Consider the following 20,615-nt stretch of genomic DNA (forward strand, 5'->3'; position numbering starts at 1 on the left):
GTTCAGAGAGGTGTACTGTTTTCCCTCCTTGTAAATCTCACATTTGATGATGGACCACAGGTTCTCAATGGGGTTCAGATCAGGTGAACAAGGAGGCCATGTCATTAGATTTCCTTCTTTTATACCCTTTCTTGCCAGCCACGCTGTGGAGTACTTGGACGCGTGTGATGGAGCATTGTCCTGCATGAGAATCATGTTTTTCTTGAAGGATGCAGACTTCTTCCTGTACCACTGCTTGAAGAAGGTGTCTTCCAGGAACTGGCAGTAGGACTGGGAGTTGAGCTTGACTCCATCCTCAACCCGAAAAGGCCCCACAAGCTCATCTTTGATGATACCAGCCCAAACCAGTACTCCACCTCCACCTTGCTGGCGTCTGAGTCGGACTGGAGCTCTCTGCCCTTTACCAATCCAGCCACGGGCCCATCCATCTGGCCCATCAAGACTCACTCTCATTTCATCAGTCCATAAAACATTAGAAAAATCAGTCTTGAGATATTTCTTGGCCCAGTCTTGACGTTTCAGCTTGTGTGTCTTGTTCAGTGGTGGTCGTCTTTCAGCCTTTCTTACCTTGGCCATGTCTCTGAGTATTGCACACCTTGTGCTTTTGGGCACTCCAGTGATGTTGCAGCTCTGAAATATGGCCAAACTGGTGGCAAGTGGCATCGTGGCAGCTGCACGCTTGACTTTTCTCAGTTCATGGGCAGTTATTTTGCGCCTTGGTTTTTCCACACGCTTCTTGCGACCCTGTTGACTATTTTGAATGAAACGCTTGATTGTTCGATGATCACGCTTCAGAAGCTTTGCAATTTTAAGAGTGCTGCATCCCTCTGCAAGATATCTCACTATTTTTGACTTTTCTGAGCCTGTCAAGTCCTTCTTTTGACCCATTTTGCCAAAGGAAAGGAAGTTGCCTAATAATTATGGAAACATCAAAAATAAGTAATACACTGTTCCAACCATGTAAAACAGAAAGTAGTGATCTTCGGGAACCACGGACCGGGGTAGGTTACGTCCTGGTTACAGCAGCAGACAAAAACGTCATTTAGCGCTGGACCATTGGTCTGTGTATTCCTAGGATGCGCGTCTTCAAGTTTAGGACGGGCACGAGTTAGGAACGACTGGTTCCACGTTCATGTAAGTGATTGTTACTCCCCCCAGCTAATTGCGGGCTGATAGTAACTTGTATACCTTGTTCGGAAATATATGTGGCCCTTAGTACTTAGGAGATACACATAGTCATATAAGGTCCTGATGAAGCATCACTGGATCCGTTTGGACCACCAGGATGCGAAACATGTTGACCCATGAGAGGGTAGATTTTGGAAAATTCCCAGACCCCTCCTTTTGATAAATTTTTTCACTATAAGAGTGATTGATCTTAATTTCTCTATTCACTCTTCTGACTATATATTTTTAACCTTGGCCCTGACCGTCCATCTGGTCTAATAAAATCCATTGTCTCAGTGGCGGTTTTGGTAGTCAATTTTAAATCACATTCTTTTTTGATCTCCGTTGACACTTCAATTACCTTTGGGGTCACGGCACCACCACATAAAAAGATCTCCGGCAAAGAGCCCCCCCTCACGGGGTGGTGCCCGTCAGACATTGCAGCGCCGGTCTGACGAGGAGCAGTGCCTATGATGAAGCATGACACCCTATGGGTGTGTGAGGCCTCTTGCTCCTAGAATTTAGGACCCCGGTCACTACTTTCTGTTTTACATGGTTGGAACAGTGTATTACTTATTTTTGATGTTTCCATTTGGAGGATATACACTGGACCATAACTCCTCCTGATCCCTCCCGTATTTTGAGCCTAATAATTATGCACACCTGATATAAGGTGTTGATGTCATTAGACCACACCCCTTCTCATTACAGAGATGCACATCACCTAATATGCTTAATTGGTAGTAGGCTTTCGAGCCTATACAGCTTGGAGTAAGACAACATGCATAAAGAGGATGATGTGGTCAAAATACTCATTTGCCTAATAATTCTGCACTCCCTGTATAGCGGTAGTAATCACAGTAGTGGTAATTCAGCAGTGATAATTTCAACAGTGTTAATCTCAGCAGAGGTAATCCCAGCACTGGTAATTTCAGAGGTAGTAATCACATCAGTGGTAATCTCAGCAGTGGTAATCCCTGTACGGGTAATCTCAGAGGTAGTAATCATAGTAGTGGTAATATCAGCAGTGGTAATCTCACAGTTAGTAATCACAGTAGTGGTAATCTCAGTAGTGGTAATCCCTGCAGTGGTACTCTCAGAGGTAGTAATCAAAGTAGTGGTAATCTCAGCAGTGGTAGTTGCTGCAGTGGTAATTTCAAAGGTGGTAATCTCAGCAGAGGTAATCTCTGTACTGGTAATCTCAAAGGTAGTAATCACAGTAGTGGTAACCTCAAGTGGTAATCCCTGCATTGGTAATCTCAGAGGGGCTCATTTCAATGTAGTAGATTCTATGTAGCGGTATATGGACTCCTTTGTATTCTGGGTGGTGGCATACAACCCTTTGTGCTGGGTCCTCAGTCTGATATGTTCATTGCATTTGCACGTGAAAAACGCTCAAACATTTTCTGTTTATAGGGAACAGGAGTCCGCTCGCAGTGAAACGTATAGGCAAAAGTGCAAATATCCATGTGACAGGGTCGATGTCATGCAAAGCGCTCAACTTAAACCCAGCGACATCGCGCTGCCTGTGAAATAAAGAGGTAAAATAGTGCAGAAACCATACGGAAAACATGGAGCCTTGCATGTTTTTAGTAGCTGGCTGGTGCGCTCGAGGCCGACTAAACACCGGAAGAGGCATGACGTATGCATGCCTTCCACTAATTAAATCAAGCTCATTTTAAAAGGCAAGCCAACAAACCAACCAAACAGATGGGCTTGACATGGGTGTGGTTACAAGCCCTTAGAGAGATTACACCAGGGAGGGAGCGCTTTGTGCTTGACCCTAAAAAGGTAATTTCCCTTCATATGAGATACAATGGATTTGAGTATATCTAAATCTAGCATGAGACATCTTCTGTAGTCCTTACATGCCAGCAGGATAACTGTCATGCTCACAGTGCGCAGTCAGTGTGCCCCCAAGCCCTACATTTTCTTTTGTGCCCACATTTGCTGCACATCACAACTGCTATAGCAAGATATTCCCTCATTAGTACACCATACCCTATTTCCCTGTGCTAATGAGGGACTACCCACTTGAACTGAACAGGCCAAAATGTGCATGCTTGTGATGGTATGAAGCTACAATGCAATACAACTCATGCGTTCATCTGTCTACGATCAATGCACTGAATAATATCAACTTAGGCAACAGTTAAAGAAACAATAAACATGCAAGTAGTAAGTGTAGTTTTGTGTTAGAAGATTGTGATGTCAGTATCCCATACCTATCCTATTAATTCAGCAGTAAAATGTTACCTTCTAATTTAGCATGCTGCTGGCACAGGAAAAATGTTTCTTCCTTTTTGTTAGACCCTCACCCACTCTAGCAGTGGCATCTTCAACATCAGGTCTCATCCTGGTCCTTAAAAACCGGGATGGGCTCGACCATGGTCAAAGAAGCTCTTTGGATATTTTTCATGCTGAGGTACTAATAAAGATAAAAATACCTCCAACAACTAAGATGTCCCTTTATTTAGACATAAGTCTACAGGATCATTTGTGGGTTAATTATCACTCTTCAATAAAAGATGTAGCCACTATGGTACATGAAAGCAGAACTTCGAAGTAGATGTACCAAGGCTGCAACTACGGATGACAGTAGTAATTTTGTTGCTAAAGTTAAAAACAGTGAGGATTGGCTTAAAAGAGAGAGATGAAAGAAACTTAAAAGTGATAAGAGTTCTGATAAAAATAGTAGTGATGGGAACTACAAAATTGTTCACAGATGTTTCAAATGCTACAGCTGTGAGAACTCTAATCATTCAGACCATAGTAAATTGATCCCAGCTTTAAAGCAGAAATGTTCTTCTTGTGGCATTATGAGAAATTATGCATGGGTGTGTGGAAAAAAGGAAACAAAACTTATAGCAACAAAACAAATGTGTTCGTGATAATATAGAAGCAGCTATTGGGCAAAGCAGTGAGGGTGGAGGCAAGCATATGTTGGTTGTACGTGATTGGTGCTACTGATAATAAGGCCATTAAGAATCCACTTTGTTATATGCCATTTAGCAAGGTGAAGTTAACTCCTGTTGCAGATTCAGGCTCACAGTACACCATAATTAACAAAAAATGTATAAAAAAAGAACATTTTGTGAGTGAACTGGGTAATGTTTAGGAACCCACAGACATCAATCAAGGAAGGCTGGAAACCAAATGGAGAAACCAAATGGAGAAACCAAATGGAGAATAAACATGTTGAGTTGCTGGGTTATAGGTGCTTGAATTTCGAATTCAAAGGTAAAACAGCCGAAAGGAGACTGTACGTGGCCATTAAATGTCTTGTTTATTGGGGGAGGGATTTAGGAGCTTTGGATATGATGCTTGTTCCCAATATCCCAGAATCTGTTCTACTCGTATCTGAGGGTGAGCAAGTGGATTTGTGAATGAAAACTGAATGTACAATTGTTTTTTCAGACAACATAGGGAAGTTAACAAGTTTTGTGCATAAAATGGTTGTAAAAGATAATGCTCAACCTTGCACACATAAGGACAGGAATATACCTTTTTTAATAAGGGGGGATTTGAAGGATAATTAAAGTAATTACAAGATGTATGTATAATTAAACCATTGGAATCTTTGGATTGGGTGCCACCTCTAATTGCAACAGGTCAAGCAAATTGTAATGTGAGACTGTGGACCATTGTGAGCTGAATAAAAATATTTTTACTGTTAAATTTCTATTGCCTAGGATGCGAGAGATGTTATCGATTACAAAAGATGTGAACTATTTTTTAACAATTGATCTAAAAGCGGGCTATCATCAGGTGCCTTTACACAGAAAAATAGGACGTTCACAACGTCTATTACTCTGTTTGGGTATTATCAGTTCGGTAGAGTCCATTTGGTTCTTGCATCCACTGCAGCACTTTTTCAAAGTTTAATGTTTCTATTGTTTATGGATGTTAGCAATGTCATGTTTTTCCAGGTTGATCTCCTTGTAATTGGTAAAAGTAAAAAGAAAAATGAAGATACATTGATAACTGTGGTGAATATTAAAATATGAATGGCCTTGTAGCAGAATTCATTAAATACAAATTTTCACAACAAAAAGTAACTTATCTAGGTCAAAAAATCGATGCTGGAGGTATTAAACCAAAAAATGGACTAGTGGAAGGAATGAAGTATGCTTTGCCACCGAAATCCGCTGATGATACAAGAGCTTTCCCAGGTATTGTGGAATTTTATGCTAACAACTTACAAATTTATAAGAAACTAAGTTAAATGTGCTTGGAAACCAGAACACCAACGAGTATTTGATAGTATCAAAAGTGACATTTGTAATGCTTTACATTTGCATTGTTGTGATTACATGTTGCCCAGGATTATCATAACTGATTCAAGTAGTAATCGACGGCACATAGTAATTGCATATGCTTCATGATCTTTGACCCCAGCTGAGGAGAAATACTCAGTGATAGAAAAAGAAACATTGGCTTGTGTAAGGGGTTTGGAATGTTATCGGCAATATGTGTGAGGCACACCTTTGATTTTAAGAAGTGATCAGTCAAAGGTATAACGACTAAAGGGATGATTAGCGCCACACCGTGATCTGTGTGTATGTCGTTGAGGCTATTAGAATAAAAATATATGGCCAAATACATTCCTGGAGCTAAATTACATTATCTTCAAGTGAGGTGCCTATGAATGTTTGTGATGATAACCAAGTTGCTAGCATTACTGAAGATTCAATATAGTCTTATAGCCTGACGGCCAATAAAGGCCCACTCCTGTGTTAAAGGCCTGAGCTGAAGGCAAGGGCCTATAACAAGGGGGAAGGACTTTAATGCTGGTATGGGCAAGCTATGGTGGGCTATAAAGCTATTAGAACATTCTACCACATGAGGGCAGAATGTTCTAATAAATAAAACAAAGGCCTCATGGAGCTCAAGGGGACTGAAATCCCCTCGGGCCCCATGAGGCATTTGTTCACAGCAACAGCTGTGAACAAAAATATTGGAACGTTGGAGTTCCAGACTTCTACCAGTCAATAGAAACCCCGATCACTCCATTGTTCTCAATTGACCCCCCAACATCCCAATGTTCTAATAGAACGCATAACCAAACAAGAATGGTAGTATAACATTAATGTGTTAGATGAGACTGTGTTTCATTGTGTTGACGAAGAGTAGTCTAAGAAAAAATACGTGGATGCAAAATTGTTGAAATTTTGATAAGTGAGAGATGAGCTTGGAGTGGATGATGAAGGGATTTTGATAAAGAGGATTTAGAGTAGTACCATGAAGCAATCTGTGCAAGAGAGTTATTGAGATTGTCACCTGGGTAAAAGAAGAGTTAAAGATTCCTATTGGTTCTACGTAATGCCTGGGGTTGTGCTCTGAACATGTTTTATGGGCAACTGGTTGGTTTCACGCTACAAAACTGATAAATCAAAGTGTTGAAAAAAGATTCCTATTGGCGGCCTAGTGTTGATATGGAAGAAACTGGTAAGATATTGTACTCCATGTGAGAATTTGGATGAATCTCAAGTAACACTCTGTCCTCTTCTATGGCTTTTGGTTTTCAATAGGCTACAAGAGCAACCCTTAAATCCATAAGAACCTGGGTAAATTGTATTCTATATGTAACAATAGTTCTCACTGGTATCATTAAAAAAAACGCAAAAATAACCATTTGCATTCAATGCATTACAATGAGAATGAATTTACAAATACCACCACCAGTTAGCCGAAAACAATCTCATGCAATATCATTTGGCAAAAATTAAACAGTCAAAATAGTGCAATGTGACCCCAATGAGAAGCCCAACACTCAACAATACACAAAAATAAGTAAGAGAAATACTTTGGGGCTACTTAATAGTTAACAAAAAGCACACCAAAAACATCACTTCAGTCCTGTAATTAATAGCTCCTATATTCGTCCGTTTGCTACTTCTGCTTGTCGAAGACGTTTCAACCCATACTAGATACAAGGGTCTCAGGACAAATATAATATGGGGCCATCTAGAATAAGAGATTGCAATACAATTAAGCAAAGTGGTGGTTCACATTAGACCAACATCCTGAATGTGGAAGCGTCTGTTACGTGAATGATCACAGACCAGGTCAAACACTATACGGATACAACCTAGGACAACAGCATATCAGTGATTAGATGAAGACAAAAATGAGTACTCACTATAGATAACAACCCTGCAAGGGTAAAAAAAAAAATGTCCAAATGTAACACCATCCATTGCAACAACAAAAGTACCAATGGCCTTAATATGCACCCAAGTGATGCACGCTTACCCCTGAGAGTACCAACGTAAGAAGTGTGAAGAAATAAATGGGCTATAAATTAGCCAAGTATAACTGCCAGATCTGTAGCGCCCTCTAGTGATGGTTGCTTCATACTAAATGCTGAGTCAGGCAAAATACTGGCACAACACAGAGGAGTCAATACTCCCAGGCCAGCGAGTCCTGTGCTTTTAACAAACAGAGGGAGCGGAGAGAGGGGGCCTTTTATCTGTCAATTACTCGGTTTTTCATGTCTGGTGAGACAGGACTGCCTCAAACTGTAAGAAATGAAAGAGAAGGATTAGGATTCAGAGTAATGCAATTACCAAGCAGTACTTGAGGCATGATGCACATGGCATGGCCCAGGAGTATTTTGTTGTTAACATCTGTGATCCTACCTAAGGCCACAACCCGGGTGCACTAGTCGCATGAGAAAACATTTGGAAAGAAAGTGGGCTTCACGTTAACTCCGGATATAGCTATTTTTACAGCAGAATCCTATACCTATAAATAAAACTTCAACTATGGAAGCAATTGGGGGCAAAACGAACTTCAAACGCAGAGCGGATGCAAAGCACGTTCTGTACGTCTCCAATTCATGTAAATGTTACTCTCTTTAGTATTTTGGCGGGGATGGGTTTAAATGCTTCACGGTGGCCCCAGTAGGCCTCCAAGGATTAGACAGACCCCCTCTGACCCCAAATTATTTGCCTGACTGACAACGTGATCCTACAATGACTGAATGTGCACATCATCTACTTGTCTATCCAGAGTTTACCACGCTAAGCACCAATGCTGAGAATGCCCATATTTCAGGGAAAAATATTTATATCATGAGTAATTGCAAAATGAAAAAAAACACATTTTTGCTTTTATTTTGGAATTAATCAGATGCAGAAGCGAGCTGTGTACATGCTCTTCCCCCACTCTCTTCCTTTCAAGATTGAGCTGAGACTGTGAGAAAATGACGGCATGAAAAAAATGCCTCAGAGACCAGAACTATTTGTTTATGTTCCCAGGACCCTGCTACTGCCAAGATGAAAACGTGGGTAAGTGTCTGCAATTTCTCCAGCTTCTCCTTCAGAATGTGGGAGGGAAGATAAGTGCTTTCAATTATGTAAATACATTTGTTTAGACGGCAGGAGGAAATGCATAGCTGATGTTACTTTACCCTCTGAAATGCACCAACTAAACACATTTTTACTGAGGGAGCAGACCACATTCATCTCCACGTGTAAATACTTCGTATTATTGTTATGCATCAGGGGTGTCTTACATAGATGCAGGTCCAGTTGTAAGGCTATACACATAAGGTCATTTCCATACAATTAGTATAATTCAAATTAATCAAAATGCAGGTCCAGTTTTAAAGCTTTACACATAAGGTCATTTCCACACAATTAGTATAATTCAAATCAACCTAAATGAGGGTCCAGTTGTAAGGTTATACTCTGCTTAGTACACATACAACAAGGAAAATCCCATGGTGTAACTATTTTGAAAATAGCTTGATTAACTTAGGATTGGCCCACTTTTGGATAGCTCCTTATGGTCTCCCATTAAAATGTGAAGCAAACCATCAAGGATGCATATTGGCTGAAACAAAAAATAGGTAAATTGGTTGAGGCGCCTTCGCTCAGCCTGACAGATAGGTTCACATTAGTTAAATGTCACTATGAATTTGAAAATTATATGGACTTGATCCTATCCCCTCGAGCACGTGCACTTTACATTAGGTTCAGGCTGGGATTGTTACCATTACGTACTTTTATTTGTAGATGGGGCTTACAAAACCTTCAACAGGACCTATGCCCAATGGGCTGCGGGTCACCAGAATGCATTGCACATGTGCTATTTTACTGTCCTGCATATGCTAAACAGCGGACCCAATGGATTATACCTCTCTGATCCATGGGCATTAATAACGGGCTTTCAGCTCTTAGGATCTGCTGAACAAACACCAATGGTATTGTGGTATGTGCGCTGGCTAGATTTTTAGATGCAATTTGGCAAGTAGGAGCAAAGCCCTTAGAGGTACCCCATGAGTAAGTGTATGACTGTGGGCAAAAATGGAAATATTATCTTTATAAGGAATAATTGATATCAATCCTAATATTGCCATATTGTTTTTTATTTCCTGTTGCTCTTTTAGTCTATTGGGCGAAGGCTTCTTTGTTATTGCTCTTATATTGATGGATTTTTATTCTGATCATGTTTTACTAAATTTTGTATTTTATTGCTCTTTCTGAATATTTTATAGGCAGAGAGTTTTATATCATAGTGTTTTGTATGGCTCTTACTTATTTTTATATGTGTATTGTATGATGAACTTTTATGGTATGTCCATTACCAAAATAAAGCTAATGATGATGATGATGATTGTAAGGTTATACACATAAGGTTATTTCCATACAATCAGTATAATTTAAATTAATCAAAATGCGTGTCCAGTTTTAAGGCTTCACACATAAGGTCATTTCCATACCATTAGTATAATTTAAATTAATCAAAATGCTGGTCCAGTTGTAAGGCTATACACATAAGGTCATTACCATAAAATTAATATAGTTTAAATTAATCAAAATGCAGACCCAGTTTTAAGGCTTTACACATAAGGTCATTTCCATACAATTAGTATAATTTAAATTAATCAAAATGGAACTTACAAAATCAGGGCTATCCTGAAAATCTGTCATGAGTCTGGGCAGACTTTGTAAACCCTTACTATAGATGTACTCATATGTTTGTAAATGTTAAATTAGAAGGTTTTTCAAATGTTTTTGAGCATTTGTTATGGGATCTTTGAGCCACTGGACTTGGTTTTAAGCTCACCACACTTGCTGTCCATCATGATTGCAACAAATGAAACCTGGCACCAGGTATTCCAAGGGGGCCTCTAATATGTTTCTGATGCAATAAAACCAAGCATGGGACTTGTGATAATGTATAATTTGCTTCAACATTGAGTCAAGATTGATGAATGTCACCAATAACAATAAAATGGTAAATTAAGTTTCTGGAAACAAAATATCAAGTGACATCATAATTATCATGTTTGTGTTGCAACATTAATAGCATTGTGGTTGGCACAGTGTTCCTCCAGGCCTACTGAAAGAGTAGCACTTACCACTAAGTGTGGCATGGTAACCAGCACAGACTTGATCTTTGCATTGCTACCATAAGTGTGTAGGTGTGTCTCATAATATTGATCACCTAGAGAGGATGTGATAAACACTTCTTAAATATAAAAAATTGCTATAGTTTTAGTGAAAGAGGAGAAAGGTAATATATACTGCCTGAATCATTAGGTTGTCTCAAAAAGTGTGAAAACATATGAATTTTGATGATTTCTCACTTAAACCCAAAAGCCAAAAACACAAGTTTACGCTAAAGAAACATGTTTCCACTAAGCCTTGGTTTGTGGATTGTGAAAAATCTTTAGATATAGATATTAAAGATCTGGAATATTGCAATTCTGCTTTTTGTAAAGACAGCGGCAGTCTGGCCTGCTGTAATAAGGCTTTTTGTGAAGACATCCACAGTCCGGCCTACTTTACTCTTTTTGGGCTCTACATTGCCCTTATGAATAAGTCTCCACTACAAATACAACTAGCCAGTAAGAGAAATCCAGAGCTCCTTGAAATATCCCTTTATGTATCCTCTTTCTAACAAAAACACACACGTTAAACATTCAACACAACGCAGATGTGCAGTAGAGCCACCTATCTCGTCGCTTCATGGCTTCCAACCAAGATACAGCACACAAAGATCCTCAGAGTACACCAGACTGAACAAATACACTCCAGCATAGCCAGCAATAATCTAATCTAATCACAGTGCAAAGTGAGTGATACAATACTAAGAGATAGGCAACTGGTATAAGCTATCCGACGCACAGCTATGACCACACATGCACATAACCATAGCTCATGGAGCATGACACCGCCACTCAACCTCAGAGGGAGCAGAGAGCACAATGTGAAATACATATCGCCACAGAATGAGGCAGACTGGAGTCTGCAATGGAAACCTTGGAATCATGTGCCAAGGCACCCTGAGACAGCTGACAGCGCTACAAGGCCAGACCCATAGCAGCTGTACACTAAGCAAATGCTAATATCATAACAAAGCTGCAGGAGTGTTCACCACAATGGCCATGAAAAGGGCATGAACAGACCCCCCCAGCACTTCAAGGAAAACAGTAGTCTAGTCCATTTCTCACTGGCAGTGAAGAATGGAGTTTCACTCCTCTCGTCTCACAACTATGGCGCAACCTTCACCTGTACTGATGTCATGGCACGTGGATAAAGAAATGTATTTTGGGACACACTCTGCCTATAGATATTTCAGAATAAAATAATTAATTGAGGATCTATCTTCTATATTATACACACTTATGATTTTATGTTTATTGTAAGGTACAGTTATATATGTGGCTCACTGAAATGCTGCATAAATGCATGCTGATAATGTCAAAATGCTGTTTTTCATTCACATTTCCTTTTTGGATTTGCTCATACACGGCTGGGAAAGAAGTATGGTAAACCGGACATAATGACTCACCTCCTCCCCTAGAAGAAAGGATTAATCCTAGCAGAAATTAGGAAGGTCCCATGACATGCAGTAGTACAATATTTAGAAAAGTTTCACAAAAGGGTAATAGACTTTCGTGATTTAGTTCTTTACTATTGAAAATTAAGACGTATTACAAGAATTACTCGGTTATCATTTTACCATTTTCTGCCATAAGACCATTCCATGTACCCCAATTGCTCAACCATTAAACACTCATAAAACAATGCATGTCTATATTGAACATAGTAACCCCCCATGGACATACCCAAAAACATATTCCATCACCACCCACTTTCTTATTTATATGACAACTCTGCCTTCACCTTATAAGGGAAGGCAATAAGAAGAATCAAAAATATAAAATTATAAAACCATATCCTTCCACTCTCTGTCTGGTGTCCGCCCTTCTCCACGTAATATTGCGCAACTCACAGAACATAACCCTCGCAGGTGGTTATATTTCTTGAATCCAACTCTCTTCTGCAACCTGCTGTCCCACAGCCACCAGGAGATAAGTGAAGAGAGGTCTTTACATATTTCCATGTTTTAATGATTCAAAGCTGCTACTGGCTACATTCGCCTGACTGAGCCTCCCTTTATGTTGGAGTATATGCTACAACTTCTATCCCCAAGTTCTTTCCATGTTAACAGGTACTGAATTATACGGGCATTTGGTGAGGTGAATTATGGATCTCCCAAAAGTGACTTAGTGAAATTTGTTAATTGCAAATATCTTCAGTGTTGGGATTGTGGCAATCCAAACCTTTGGGAGGAATGTGTGAAATTATATTTTTTTGCTGTCTGATTTGTGATCATGTAGGTGCCTTATCCCTTTCGCTCTCCACAGAAACCCATCAATCTCTTTCCCGCCAATCAATACTTTTCTAATCCGCAATAACGCCTTTGAATGTAACTCAGCAGACACCGCAATCAACTCATGCGCTCTTCGCAAAGCTGACTGAAAAGAATACAGTGTAGGATTGTTTTCGGGTTTAGTGTTGGTATGGTTTGAGTAGAACTCTATTAGGCCTCCTGTCACGTTCTGAATGAGTTTTTCAATGTAAATCGACTTACGAGTTCTTCTGTGTGTTTCTATCAGTGTAAGGTTGATGCTGGCTGGTGTGCTATCAAGTAAGATTTCACATGGGGGAGGCATAATAACCAAACATTGTGTCAGTACAATACAAGCGGTATATACTTATAATATTGACCATTAGTAGGCAAACATCACTGTTCAGGGAGAAGTATTTACTTATTTATTTATTTATATTTAATGAGCCTTATTTATTTCTTATTGATTTATTTCCATTCTTGAAAGATAATATAATATGCAGTCCTGTTTCTATGTTTGTATCTGGTGGGTATTTAAACTTGGTGTACATTGGTTGAATTATACATGTGATTAAGGCTGCTTGAAAGCCGAAACGTGTTGTGTTAATAAACACTATTAGTTTTTGTGAATTCCTGAGTGTGCGTCTTTACTGTGGAAGTTTTTGCATTTTTTATAAATAATTAACCGGAGTGCTCTGCCGGTTGTGACGCACCACCCCTCTCGGGCCTCCAGGAGCCCGGTTGTGAGCATTTTTGCTGTTTATATATATATATATATATATATATAATATATATATATATATATATCCTAGTGACGGTCACCACTACGTAGCTATAGTAAGGGCCTAGTTTCCATTGACGGAGCGTTTTTTGTTTTGCCTATAAACTTTGGCGCCGCTTGATGAATTTTTACAACGTTTTTAAAGCGTATACCTTGGTCAGTGCAGCTACTGTTTTGAAAGTTTCAGGGTGATCTGTCAAGCGGGGGCCAAGAAAAAGGGAGATACCAAAATGTGCTTTTCCCATTCATTTTTCCTTAGGACCTTTAGACAAACCTACGGCCTAAACCACTTAAATGGAATTACATCAAATTACATTTGGCAGGAAACTAGATCCTGTTGCACAGATAACCTTTTGTGTTTTGGCGGAAATCCATCCAGTAGTTTTGGAGAAATTTAAGGCCAAACAATATAGGAATATAGTGATGCGGGGTCCCGGGGTGACTCTATCCTGGAACCTTAGCTCTGGTGCTTGGGTCCCTGAGGGACACCGGCAGGGCCTAAAACCATTAAAAAAAAAAATTGGAAAAATGAGCCGATCCGGTTCTGTGGATTTTTGCAATATTTTTGTTTAAAAAGGGCAGTCTCCAGCCCTTTTCTTTTTGTTAGCCCCCAGGTGGGCCAGGTCCCTGAGGCACTGGGGACATTAATGAGGAGAGGGGTGCACTGGGCCCCCCTCCTAGGGTTTCCTTTAGCCCCGGTGGTCACCACCTCCCCAGCGCAATGAGTTAAATATGTCAGGGGGCTGTAGGGTGCCCCGGGTACCACCACCTTTCTGGTGCATTTATGTAAAGATGTGTGGAGGGCCCACGTGCCCCCCTGCAGTCCCGTGGACCAACATCTCCCCGGGGCACCTAACAGTTGTGTGGGGGGCCACGCAGCCTCCCCCGCAGCCCCAGGGACTACCATCTCCCCAGGACATTTATAAATAGATGTACAGAGGGGCCATGCAGTCTCCTTCAGCACCGGAGACCACCACCTCCCCAGGGCACTTTAACAATTCTGTGGGGGGGCCCTGGCCACCTCCCCAAGGCACATTGAGAAAAAAAAAGAGATTGGTGTCCATTTTGGACACCCTGCAGCCCGGAGACCACCACCTCCCCGGGCTGTGTATGGTGGAGTGGATCCTCGCGGCCCCCCTCAAGGTGCCAATGATGGCCCTGGGGACTGCCAGCCCCCAGGGCTGTCTCCTGCTATGTCCCAAGGTGCCCACCCTGAGGACATAGCTGTTTGCTGTGTCTTGGCTGCAGCTTTGAAGCTGCTGCTATATCAATGCAAACTCTGTGCTCCGATGAAGGCAGAGCTGTAAATCAGCTTTCCCTTCATCGGAGCTCAGGTTTCCTCTGTCTGTCTGCCAGCAGAGATTCAGGCAGGCTGACAGAGAAAAAGGCTTTCACAGAGAGGGAGCTGCTGTAGTAGCTCCCTTTCTGTGACCGCAATGCAGGCTCCCACAGGAGGTGGGGAGCCAACTGGGACCGTGGGGGCCTTTATGGCTGGGCCCTAGGGATGGGGTCTCTGGGACCAAGATTGTACCTGTGGAGGGGGACCATGTGGCTCCCTTAACCCCCAAAAAATAAAAAAAGACGCTGCACCCTAGGGGATGGGGTCCCCAGGGCCGAGATCAGCCTTGTGGAGGGGGGCCATGTGGCACTCCCCCCTCCCAAAAATAATAATTGTGCTGTGCCCCCAGGGCTGAGATTGGGCCTCTGGAGGGGGGCACATGGCCCTCCCCCCAAAAAAAATTAATCATTAGACCGCGCTCCAGGGGATGGGGTCCCATGGGCAGAGATTGGCCCTGTGGAAGGGGGCCACATCCCCCCAAAAAATTATTAGGATGCACCCTGAGGGATGGGGTCTCAGGGCCAATTGGCCCTGTGGAGGTGAGTCATGAGGCACTCCTCCACCTCCAAAAAATATATAATAATAGGCCGTGCTATGGGGGATGGGATTCTCGGGCTGAGATCAAGCTGGGGAGGGGAGCCACGTGGCCACCGTCCCCTAAAAAATGTTTTTAAAACTTGTGCCCTAAGGTAACTATAACTCACAGTCTCACCATTCACTGCTAATTACCCCAGATATTAGAACACTTATGACAATTTCTATAACATCATTAAAAATATAAATGAAATATTAGCAGTCAAATTATTGGAAAAAATGTGCATGGCGAGAGCACGAGTTATTCATTACCTTAGGGCATGAGTTATAGTTAATTGAAATAACTCTCACTATAGCTGCTGATTGTTTATAGTTTTGTACAAGTAAATTCAGATCCTAAATATAACATCCCTGTATTTAGATATAATGACTAAGAGGGTATAACGGAGGGCTTGGACCTATGAATTACAGCCCTGTTTCATATATTACTCAGCCATAGGGGTTTCATACCATACTCCCAGTATAGTTCTCTGCTTTTCAGATCTACTTGGTTGTGATAAGGATTATCGTAAAGAAATACCAAAGCCTCTACAGTAGAAGTGGTAGGAAAATGGTGAACAATTCCCCAGCACGTCATACGGGGTCTACCGAATGACTGTCCAATTATATCATTTTTGCCAAGTTATTGTGGGATGAAGATGTAAATATGGACAAACTAGCAGGTTTTCCCCATCACACAGCACCTTAGGATCTTTAGTCTGGTTGAATTTGGTGGTCAAATACCGAAGGCTCTGCAGGGGATATGCACTTTCGAATTAAAGATACCACATAGTACAAGAGGCATATACTAACAGCACTGTCAAGGAAGCAAGTGAATTTAGAAAGCCTGTTCTTGAATGTTATACAAGAGAGTTAATATATTTAATTGAACAGAAACCTATACGGGTGCCATAGTTATTGGCCATGCAATAAAAAAATGTTTACGCAACACAAATTAAGGGCAATAAAATAATTTTTTAGAACATAATATTCTAAATGTGCCTATTTAACTGTAGAGAGAGATATTGATATATATGCATGGACTTCACATTCAATGGAAACATTTCCTCTAGCAAAAAAGGTGCTCAAGGCTTACTGTAAATGGGTTGTATGATGGAACCACACATGAGGCAACCATGCATGGCTGAACACTGCGGTCGGAACAACAACCGCGTTGTTTCCACGCATTCCTTTACAACCATTTTTCATTGTAAAGGCATGCCTAGTAAGCCTAGTAAACCCCCAACCCTAAAAACAGAAGTACCCCGACCCCTCACCCTTAAAATTTTCCCTGATACCCCCCCACCCACCTGAGACTTAAAACCGGCCCCCACCCTCAAAAATAAAACAACCCAACCCCTGAAAGCAAAATTACCCCAACCCGCCCCTAAAAACAGAAGTACCCCAACCCCACCTTTAAAAACTGCCCTGATACCCCCACCCACCCTGAGCCCTAAAACCAACCCCCACCCCAAAAAATAAAACTACCCAACCCCTAAATACAAAATTACCCCGACCCCCCATCCCTGCCCCTAAAAACCTGACCCCCCTGCCTGCCCTGAATACAAAATTACCCCGCCCCTAAAAACCCGATCCCCTACCCACCCTAAATACAAAATTACCCCAACCCCCCACCCCTACTCCTAATAACCTACTCCCTACCCGCCCTAAATACAAAATTACCCCAAACCACCACCCGACCCTAAACTCCCACCCCCACCTGCCCTGAATACAAAATTACCCCACCCTGCCCCTTAAAAACCCGAACCCCCATCTGCCCTGAATACAAAACTACCCCAACCCCCCCACCCTGCCCCGAAAAACCCAAAGCCCCACGCACCCCAAATACAAAATTACCCAGACCCTCCACCCCTAAAAACCTGCCCCGCCCTAAATACAAAACTACCCTGACCCCCCACCCCTAATAACCTACCCCCACCCATCCTAAATACAAAATTACCCAAACCACCCACCCTGCCCCTAAAAACCCAACCCCCCACCATCCCGGAATACAAAATACAAAACTTTCTGGATGCGTTGTTCCAGATCTTTCCCCTGTAAATGTATTCCATATTCTGTGTGATTTCGTGGAGGCCAGGGGTGGCATGATAAAATGCAGAAGCACATAGCTTTTGTTGATATTTTACTATCTGATGCCGACGGGGTATAAACTGGGATATGTACCATAGGGATGGATAGATGATTTGCTAAATGTAGAATCTTAACTTATAAGTCATCAGTTAGATTTCAATGTAAAGACCGAGATCTTAATCAAACCAAACTATTGGGATATCAGGCTGTTATCAGACATAGTATGAAACACATATCTATGTAATTCTTTGGAAATTCAATGAACATAAACAGTATTTACTTAAGAAATCAAGTTATCATTTGTTGTTGGTCTATCATTACATCAGTAATTCACTGTGGTCCTCTGAATTTTGGTATTTCCAGTCTTCCCAAGAAGGTAGGAAAAGGGCTGCATAAAGAGGACAGTATATATTGAAAAAAACTCGACCACAGTAAAGAAGGTGAATACCACTAGAACTTTTTGCTGGAGCAGCTACACAACAAGCACTGTACCACGATTTTTTGGATACATGTTAATAGTACAAAAGATAAGACTAAGCAGTAAACTCGGGTTTCATACTGAGTGAAAAACATGTATTTAATGAAGCTCTACAGACTATATTTGATTTTAACTTTGTAAACGATGCATCATCCAAAACAGTGTGAAAAGTGATTGATTATTATTGTTACACAATTATATCTGGCACTTACCAATGTTAATTTCATCATCTGTTTCAGCATCACCAATGCACTCAAACTGAAAATCTTGGAGCGACTGGGAAAATTTCTGTACCGCTACTGAGAGATCTGGAGAAAAAAATTAATTTGTTAGAGCATGAAACAGCATGAGCAGCACACTTAATAGGGTTGTAACTTTTTCAGCATTTAGGTCAAACACGGAAACATTGATGGTACACATTCAAAGAAATCACAGACAGAGTAATTACTTTACTACAGCTCATATGACAGGACTGCTACTTATCTTTGGCTAGCTTTAGATGAAGCTGAAGATCATACTATGCCTTATTAATTCCAATTTGTATTGTTCAAACTCATTGATTGAGGTCTATATAAAAGAAACAATGGAAACCTGAAAACAATCTACCATGTTGCTTGCATTTTATTGATCCTTAGCAGTTTTAACGTTTTATTTATAGATTTGTTTAGGGCATAGTTATTTAGAGTACACAGGATGAACACATTTCGATATGCAAATATATAAAAAACAAACAATACAGTCCCGCTTATAGAAAACGAGATTTCATTGTCTAGGGAGAGGATGGTTTTGAAAAGATGAAAATACACAGGGCTCATTCACAGTAAACTTTTCTGGTGAGACAGTTCCACAATCTAGGTGCACTTTTTGATGACTGTTATGAATTTCATGCCTCTTACATTTTGGTTTTTCAAGAAGAAAGTTGCCAGTGCTCTACAGGCATTAGCTACTAAAACTGGTCTGTTTCTGGCCTGGCCAGGGTATTCTAGGGTTCCCAAAAGACACACATATTTTATATATATACGAAATTTCCAGACACCCGCTGACATGAGCATTGAATTATTTTTGAAAATGTTGAGAAGATTTGTCAAGCAGCGTCAAAGATATAGGCAAGTAAAAAAAATGCTTTTTCTATAGAAACTAGGTCCTAACTATAAACTACTAACTAGCGATTGCCAGTAGGTTATACATATATATATAAAACTTACTGAACATACTGCAGCCAACCCCACCGCGCATGGTCGAAGGCAGCGCGCATTGCACAAGGTTGGGAGGTTTTAGGGCAGCGGTCTTCAAACCGGGGGGTGCCCCCCCCCAGGGGGGCCTCAAGTGATCCCAGGGGGGGCACCAGGCTCTGGCCAAAAGAAGCATTACACAGATAACAGTGTTTTGTTTTAAGCAGAAACATGTTATTGCATTTTTAAAAAGGTAACAGTTCTTAACTGCAATGTTTAAATACGTCTAGACATATTTAAACATTGCAATCTTTATAAAATATTTGTGAAAAATTCTGAGGGGGGCCCAATGATTTTTATTTTTCAACTGTACAAAACCATAGAATTTCACCTGTTATAGTTAGAGTTATCTCGTTATCTCAAGTACCTATAACTGGTGCCCTAAGGTAGCTATAACTGGTGCCCTCATCATGCACTGCTAATTTACCCACAAATTACGGAACTCATGACATCTTTGATAACATCATTGCTAATATCAATGTAATATTTGCAGTAACATTTTTGATGAAAAAACTGTGCATGGTGGGGGTGCAGGTTAAAGTTACCTTAGGGTACGAGTTCTAGTTACTTGAGATAACTATAACAGGTGAATGTATATGGTTGTGCACAATTAAAATGTGAGCCTCACTATAACATCATTGTAACCTTTGTTTTTTTAAGTGGCTATATATATATATATATGTACAGTGCCTGAGACCAGCCTGCAGCTGAGCCTAAGGCTGTGTTGAGGAAAACTAGATGTTGTTTTTGAAATTTCAGTGAGTAGAAAGTTTCCCTAGTCAAGTGTTAACAGTAGCAGGGATAGGATGATAGGATTAAAAACGTAAAATCCTTATCTAAGATAAAGGGTTTGACTATCTGGAATCATGTGTGGTGGAAAATGTTCCTCCTTTCCCATTGAGTCAATGTGTGCTTGGAGATTCAAGTTTTTGTCCACAAAGACGACGAGGTGTAGCCAACTCTACAATAGTATTAATGAAAGCAGGAGTTCAATGATGCACTTTTAAACGACAGGATCAGGCCCAAGAAGGAATGAGGACTGACAACTTCACCAGAAGGATCTATAGGAAAATGCTTCTGGGTTCTGGTTCTTCAACTCCTTGACAGGTAAGTCAAACCAGCGTCAGCAGTTTGTAAATAACTACTCAGTTGCCCTATGTGGGCTTCAGTTCTGCAGCAGGGACAGTGCAGCGTCGTGGGAGCCAGAGAGTGGCCAGGTCTCACCTGTGTGTAAGAAGATGATGTGAAGGAGCCAATGTAGGTTAGGAGTAGGGTGGCTGGAAGCATAGGAACTACATTTTCCCT

At 41.0% G+C, this 20,615-nt stretch overlaps 1 protein-coding gene across 3 annotated transcripts in view; it reads right to left on the reverse strand.

The window, feature by feature from the left end:
- ARHGAP42 (Rho GTPase activating protein 42) overlaps positions 1 to 20,615 on the reverse strand; it is a 562,306-nt gene that overhangs the window by 353,786 nt on the left and 187,905 nt on the right. For all 3 annotated transcript variants that reach the window (XM_069202384.1, XM_069202385.1, XM_069202383.1), the window contains exon 2: positions 18,291 to 18,386. In XM_069202384.1, the coding sequence (XP_069058485.1) occupies positions 18,291 to 18,386 (96 nt within the window). The remainder of the gene's footprint in view (positions 1 to 18,290; positions 18,387 to 20,615) is intronic.

The sequence above is a fragment of the Pleurodeles waltl genome, chromosome 8 (genome assembly GCF_031143425.1).
Source record: "Pleurodeles waltl isolate 20211129_DDA chromosome 8, aPleWal1.hap1.20221129, whole genome shotgun sequence".
In the NCBI taxonomy this organism is placed as follows: Eukaryota; Metazoa; Chordata; class Amphibia; order Caudata; family Salamandridae; genus Pleurodeles; species Pleurodeles waltl.